General features: G+C 46.0%; 1 protein-coding gene across 5 annotated transcripts in view; it reads right to left on the bottom strand.

The window, feature by feature from the left end:
* LOC123503289 (tax1-binding protein 1 homolog) overlaps positions 1-7,131 on the bottom strand; it is a 29,391-nt gene extending 22,260 nt beyond the window's left edge. For 3 of the 5 annotated variants that reach the window (XR_006674396.1, XR_006674389.1, XM_045252940.1), the window contains exons 1-7: positions 6,173-6,285; positions 4,170-4,298; positions 3,607-3,726; positions 2,773-2,992; positions 2,034-2,227; positions 1,151-1,273; positions 127-276 (exon numbers count right to left, since the gene is read on the bottom strand). Coding sequence is in view for 3 of the 5 variants with exons in the window: in XM_045252940.1 (XP_045108875.1) it covers positions 127-276; positions 1,151-1,273; positions 2,034-2,227; positions 2,773-2,992; positions 3,607-3,726; positions 4,170-4,298; positions 6,173-6,196 (960 nt within the window). In the remaining 2 variants the exon portion in view is untranslated. Of the gene's footprint in view, positions 1-126; positions 277-1,150; positions 1,274-2,033; positions 2,228-2,772; positions 2,993-3,606; positions 3,727-4,169; positions 4,299-5,946; positions 5,966-6,172; positions 6,286-7,061 lie in introns of those variants that run through there. The other 2 variants (XM_045252951.1, XM_045252960.1) reach the window with 2 other exon arrangements.
* Between the last annotated feature and the right edge of the window lie 369 nt (positions 7,132-7,500).

The following is a 7,500-nucleotide window of genomic DNA, read 5'->3' as shown; positions in this document are numbered from 1 at the left end:
CTCTCTCTCTCTCTCTCTCTCTCTCTCTCTCTCTCTCACACACACACATTTTCAAACACCCTTCTAAGTACCTCTCTCTCTCTCTCTCTCTCTCTCTCTCTCTCTCTCTCTCTCTCTCTCTCTCACCGTGTCCGCCCTGGTCCTCTCGGCAGTGATGGATCGGTCCAGTGTCTTCAAGCGGTCCTCCAGATGGCCCTTGTCCTCCACCACCTGTCCCACGCGGCCCATCAGCTCACACTTCTCTGCCGTCACCCTCTTCATCTTCACTTCGATGGCCTTGGGGGTGTTAGGAACGGTGTTAGGAACGGTGTTAGGAACGGTGTTAGGAATGGTGTTAGGAAGGGTGTTAGAGATGTTAGGAATGTTGTTAGGAACGGTGTTAGGAAGGGTGTTAGTCTCTGCTGTCACCCTCTTCATCTTCACCTCGATGGCCTTGGGGGTGTTAGGAACGGTGTTAGGAATGGTGTTAGGAAGGGTGTTAGAGATGTTAGGAATGTTGTTAGGAACGGTGTTAGGAAGGGTGTTAGTCTCTGCTGTCACCCTCTTCATCTTCACCTTGATGGCCTTGGGGGTGTTAGGAACGGTATTAGGAATGGTGTTAGGAAGGGTGTTAGGAATGGTGTTAGAGATGTTGTTAGGAATGGTGTTAGTCTCTGCTGTCACCCTCTTCATCTTCACCTCGATGGCCTTGGGGGTGTTAGGAACGGTGTTAGGAATGGTGTTAGGAACGGTGTTAGGAAGGGTGTTAGAGATGTTGCTAGGAATGGTGTTAGTCTCTGCTGTCACCCTCTTCATCTTCACCTCGATGGCCTTGGGGGTGTTAGGAACGGTGTTAGGAATGATGTTAGAGATGTTAGGAATGGTGTTAAAAAAGGGTATTGCTAATGGTGTTAGGAATGGTGTTAGTAACAGTGTTTGGGATGTTGTTAGGAATGGTGTTAAAAAAGGATATTGCTAATGGTGTTAGGAATGGTGTTAGGAATGATGTTAGAGATGTTAGGAATGGTGTTAGTAATGGTGTTAGGAACAGTGTTTGGGATATTGTTAAGAATGGTGTTAAAAAAGGATATTACTAATGGTGTTAGGAGTGATGTCAGTACTAACACCGTTCCTAACACCACTCCTAACACCGTTCCTAACACCGTCTTACCTGCAGGTGGTGTTGACACATGTTGAGCTGCTGTGTCTTCTCCTCCAGCTGTTTACTCATCTCCTCTCTCTCTCCTCTCACCACCTCACACTCTCCCACCAGCTTGTCCTTCATCACCACCAGCTGAGAGAGAGAGAGAGAGAGAGAGAGAGAGAGAGAGAGAGAGAGAGAGAGAGAGAGAGAGAGAGAGAGAGAGAGAGAGAGATTAATTTACTTTTGTTTACACACAATGAAAACACACACACACACACACACACACATCACCAAACAGACTTAAACACCACAAAACACCACAAAAACACACCAAAATACCCCAAAAACACCCCAAAAACACACTTTCACACCCCAAAAACACCCAAAACATCACACACACCAAAACACCCCAAACACACCAAAACACCCCAAAACACACCCAAACACCACAAAACACTTTCACACCCAAACACACCAAAACACCCAAACACCACAAACACACCAAAACTCACTTACACACCCAAAACACACAAACACACAAAACACCCCAAAACTTGCTTACACACCCAAAACACCACAAAACACCCCAAAACACCAAAACACACAAAACACACCAAAACATCCCAAAACTTGCTTACACACCCAAAACACTCCAAAACACCTCAAAACACCCCAACAACACACCAAAACACCAAAACACCCCAAAACTCACTTACACACACCAAAACACCCCAAAACACACAAAACACCCCAAAACACCCCATAACACCTCAAAACACACCAAAACACCAAAACATCCCAAAAAACACACAAAACACCTCAAAACACCCCAAAACACTCATTCACACCCCATAAACACACAAAACACCCCAAAAACACCAAAACACCTCAAAACACACCAAAAACCTACCTCATTAATTCTCTGGTGCAAAACACTCTCGCCAGAACGCACCACCACCATGCCGTCCTCCTCAACACCGCACACATCGCTTGCCGCACTCACCCCTACCAGCTGGAAGGGGGCGCTGACCCCCGCTATCTGCCCTTCATGAGTCACGTAGCAAAACTGGTAGAATTCATCAATTTCTTTGGGCAAACTGGGAGCTGTAGAGAGAGAGAGAGAGAGAGAGAGAGAGAGAGAGAGAGAGAGAGAGAGAGAGAGAGAGAGAGAGAGAGAGAGAGAGAGAGTGTTTGAGTGTTTGTGTTTTGAGTGTGTTTGGTGTGTTTAGATGTGTTTTGAGTGTGTGGTGTTTTTGGTGTGTTTTGTGTGTTTGGTGTGTTTGAGTGTTTTGTGTGTTTGAGTGTGTTTGAGTGTTTTTGGGTGTTTGAGTGTGTTTTTTGTGTGTTTTGGTGTGTTTTGTGTGTTTTGAAGTGTTTTGTGGTGTTTTGGTGTTTTTGGTGTGTTTTGGTGTGTTTTGAGGTGTTTTGGTGTGTTTGGGGTGTGTGTTTGAGTGTTTGAGGTGTTTTGAGGTGTTTTGGTGTGTTTTGAGTGTTTTGGGGTGTTTTGGATATGTTTTGGTGTGTTTTGAGGTGTTTTTGGTGTGTTTTTAGGGTGTTTTGGGTGTGTTTTGGTGTGTTTTAGGGTGTTTGTGTTGTTTTGAGTACACACACACACACACACTTTCTCTCTCTCTCTCTCTCACACTAACCTCTAAAAACCACAGTTAGAGAGGGAGCAAGGCCAGGCTGGAGGTCCTGGGGGGGTGCTGGGGCCCACTGGTAGCTTAGGTACTCCTGGGGGGAGGTGAAGCCTACCCTATATAGGCCTACTCTGTCAGACGACCTCGGGATCACGGCAGGGGTCAAACTGTAGGTCACTGCTACGTCTGTGTCACTGCAGTACGTTGGGTGGATGTTCGAGAAGCTTACCTGTGGAGTGGTTGTGTGGGTTAGCTCCTCCTCCTCCTCTTCCTCCTCCTCCTCCTCCTCCTCCTCCTCCTCCTCCTCCTCTTCTTCTTCTTCTTATTATTATTATTATTATTTTTTTTTAAAGTTGATTTTTTAGATTTAAATTGTCCTCTTCCTCTTCCTCCTCCTTCTTCTTCTTCTTCTTCTTCTTCTTCTTCTTCTCCTCTTCCTCTTCCTGCTCCTCTTCCTCCTCCTCTTCTTCTTCTTCTTCTTATTATTATTATTATGATGTGTTCCTGTCTTCCTCCTCCTCCTCCTCCTCCTTCTCCTCCTCTTCCTCCTCTTCTTCTTCTTTTCTTCTTCTTATCTCCTCCTCCTCCTCCTCCTCCTTTTCCTATTTTTCCTCCTCCTCCTCCTCCTCCTCTGAAAACCCTATTCTTCCTCCTTCTCCTCTAACCTAACCTAACCTCCTCCTCCTCCTCCTCCTCCTCCTCCTCCTCCAGTTTTTTCTCTTCCTCTTCCTCTCTTCTCTAACCTCCTCCTCCTCCTCCTTCTCTAAGCTAAACTCTTCCTCTTCCTTCTAAACACCACCACTACCTCCTCCTCCTCCTCCTCCTCCTCCTCCTCCTCCTCACCTTGGCGTGTGTCTCCAGGGCGGACAGTGAGGGCTGGAGATCCTCTGAGTGAAGGAAACTCCCAGTCGACACAGTGCGGGTTGGACAGTGGCCCCCCCCTGCCGCTCCCTCTATCTCGACCTGTGGGGGGTGGTGGTGGTGGTGGTGGTGGTGGTGGTTGTTAAAAGTCGTTTCTCGTTCACTCGCTCTCTCTCTCTCGGCTCTCTCGCTTGCTTGCTCTCTCTCTCTCTCTCTCTCTCTCTCTCTCTCTCTCTCTCTCTCTCTCTCTCTCTCTCTCTCTCTCTCTCTCTCTCTCTCTCTCTCTCTCTCTCTCTCTCTCTCTCTCTCTCTCTCTCTCTCTCTCTCTCTCTCTCTCTCTCTCTCTCTCTCTCTCTCTCTCTCTCTCTCTCTCTCTCTCTCTCTCTCTCTCTCTCTCTCTCTCTCTCTCTCTCTCTCTCTCTCTCTCTCTCTCTCTCTCTCTCTCTCTCTCTCTCTCTCTCTCTCGCTCTCTCTCTCTCTCTCTCTCTCTCTCTCTCTCTCTCTCTCTCTCTCTCTCTCTCTCTCTCTCTCTCTCTCTCTCTCACCATGCTCTCTGGAATAATGCTGAAGTCAGAGGCAATGCTGACTTCATCCATCTCTCTCTGGGTGGTGGCGGTGGTGGTGGTGCTGGTGGTGATGGAGAGGGGGGTGGGGGTGGTAGTCATTGTGGTTACCTGAAAAAGAGAGAGAGAGTGAGTGAGTGAGTGAGAGTGGTGTTTTGGGGGTGAGGGAGAGGAGGAGAGAGAGAGAGAGAGAGAGAGAGAGAGAGAGAGAGAGAGAGAGAGAGAGAGAGAGAGAGTGTTTAACCCCTTCTGTAAAACACATTAACACACCACAACACACACCCTCCAGTTACACCCTGTACCTATTTACTGCTGCCTCAACACACCCTACACATTAAGAGCTGCACCCATTTGCCTCACCGCTTCCTGGGACTCGAACCTGGGCCCTCTTGGTTGTGAGTCAAGCTTGCTAACCACTACACTACATGGTGTTCACTGTTTGATCTGCTGCAGTCTCTGACGAGACAGCCAGACGTTACCCTACAGAACGAGCTCAGAGCTCATTATTTCCGATCTTGGGCTAGGCCTGAGACCAGGCACACACCACACACCGGGACAACAAGGTCACAACTCCTCGATTTACATCCCGTACCTACTCACTGCTAGGTGAACACTGAACACTGAACACTGCTAGGTGAACAGTGAACAGTGAACAGTGAACAGTGAACACTGCTAGGTGAACAGTGAACAGTGAACACTGCTAGGTGAACAGTGAACAGTGAACACTGCTAGGTGAACACTGAACAGTGAACAGGGGCTACACGTCAAAGGAGACACACCCAAATATCTCCACCCGGCCGGGAATCGAACCCGGTCATCTGGCTTGTGAAGCCACCGCTCTAACCACTGAGCTACCGGGTGTGTGTGTGTGTGTGTGTGTGTGTGTGTGTGTGTGTGTGTGTGTGTGTGTTGTTCACACACACACACACACACACACACACACACACACACACACACACACACTATGAATCAAGCTGTGTTAATAAGCTCACCACACAGGCCACACAAAAGCTTGGCTCTACATTTGTGGTGACAGCACCAAGCTTCACACACATCACAGGTACTCACAACACACCTTTCAAGCTTTGACACATATCTTCAGCTTTACACACACAGCAAGCACACACAACACACTTTTCAAGCTTTACAACACAGCTAGTGGTGACTGTTGGCCTGTCACCACACAGCAGCTGTGTCACTGCTCACCAACACTGCTAAAGCTGCGCTGCATTTTGTTTATACTTTCAATCAATGTTAGGTCAGGGTTTGGCCAGCAAACAGGGGGCACAGCTCCCCCACAGGGTCAACAAGGGGGTCTGGGAGGGAAAGATTTTGGGAGAGAAAAAAAAAAAAAAAAAAAAATTGTCTTTATCATTGAAATGGTGAAAGCTTTGCACTGCTGTGTTAATTGTGAAGTGTGTTTGGCCAGCCACACACCACACCCCAGGCTGTGTGTGTGTGGTGAGGCAGTGGTGGTGACACACGCCAGACAACTGTCCCACATTCAGTGCACCACCACCACTGGTCCACCAGTGGTGCCAGTGGTAGGGAAGAAATCTTTCAAGATGTCTTTGAAATGTTTGAAGATCAGTATTCTTTCTTGAAGGTGGACCATAATGCAACATTATCTATTCAATCTTCATATTTAGATCAAAACAGCAAACACGTGAAGGGCACAACTGTGCACCACATCGCTGCTTCACCACACAATGCAAAACGCTTATCATACATTGCAAACAAGCGGTGAATCAATGAAAACCTTTCTTGCAGACACTACTCAGTGACCACTCCGTGAAGAACATGAATGCACCAAGTACAAGGAGAACAGTTTGTTGTTCACGGCAGCTCCATAACAACCATTGTACTTCCACGTACACCACATTCACTGTTCACTGTTCACTGTTCACTGTGGCAAACTTTTCCCACTCTGCTCAGCTATACAGGACTCACACTGCTCACCACTACACCTCCAATGGCACACTCACCTTCACTGTTTCCACGTGGGACATCAATAATGATTACTGCGTCTGCGATCCTGCGTGACGTGTATTGTACGCGTCAGGACGTCAGCTGAGCCCTCCCCCCCACCCTCTCTCTCTCTCTCTCTCTCTCTCTCTCTCTCTCTCTCTCTCTCCTTTTGTTCGACTTTTACACAGTCGACGTAGATTTTTCAAGATTTAAGGGAATAAGACTATTTTTTCAAGCTTTCAAGGTTAGGGCTTAATTTTTCAAGATCTTGAAAAAAAGGAAAAAATATTTCCATCGCTGGCAGCAATGACCACCACCACCACCACCACGAACCAGCGACAGGGAGTGGGAGTGAGAGTGAGAGGGAGATAGATGGCTTTTTACTTGTTGGGTTAAGTTAGAGAGTGAGTGAGAGGGAGAGAGAGATGGCTTTTTACTTGTTAGGTTAAGTTAGAGAGTGAGTGAGAGTGAGTGAGTGTGAGTGAGTGCGTGTGTGTGACAATACAATGAGTGATTGATAAGAGGCTGAGTCACTGAAGGCCAAACAGGGAAGCTTCATATTTATTGCATTTTTCCCTCTTCCCTTACAATTTAGGGACATTTCAAGGGCAGACATTTGTAGAGGGATAATTCACGCTTATCTAGAGTGAGTGTGGTCCCTTCAATGTCAATGCCTCAAGTAGAAATCCTGAAATATAAATGCCAGTAATCCACAAATGCCGGAGTACATTGCGCCATGTTGGGTACACACCTTCACATTTTTGCATTTTTTCCCACATTTCTCAACATTTAGGGACATTTTAAGGTTGCCTACTTACTCAGGGGTCATTTAGGCTTATTCAGGTGCAATGTCGCCCCTTAACTCATAGTAATTAAGGTAGAAAATTGGATAAAATCGATACTTACTGAGAATTCTTTACCATAGCTATCACGTAAACACAGCAGGACTGCCAACCTTTCCGAGCGCTCTCTCTCTTATCTGCTCTCAGCCATTTGCGTCATTTCTTTATTTTTATCTAATTTCTTATATTTAATTTGTTTTATTATTTCTCTATTTACGTTTGTTCGTTTTCATTTGTTAGTTTTTTCGTCTATTTATCTATTTACTCATTTTATTTATATCCGTTTATCTTTACTATATATCTAAGCGATTATTTTAGTTTCTCATGTTATTTTATTCCTATTTTTATTTTTCTATCTCTTATTCTTTACTTTTATTTGTCATTTCTATATCTATTTTATCTTTGTAGACTCGGTCAGGTTGGCAGCCATGACTGATAGGCATATTTAAGACCTTACTAATAAACCTTATCTTAAACTGTGACCTCTTCAAGTATTATCTATT

This window comes from Portunus trituberculatus, chromosome 2 (assembly GCF_017591435.1).
Source record: "Portunus trituberculatus isolate SZX2019 chromosome 2, ASM1759143v1, whole genome shotgun sequence".
In the NCBI taxonomy this organism is placed as follows: Eukaryota; Metazoa; Arthropoda; class Malacostraca; order Decapoda; family Portunidae; genus Portunus; species Portunus trituberculatus.
Note: the sequence above shows the minus strand (reverse complement) of the source record. Positions and strands in the feature narration are given on the sequence as shown.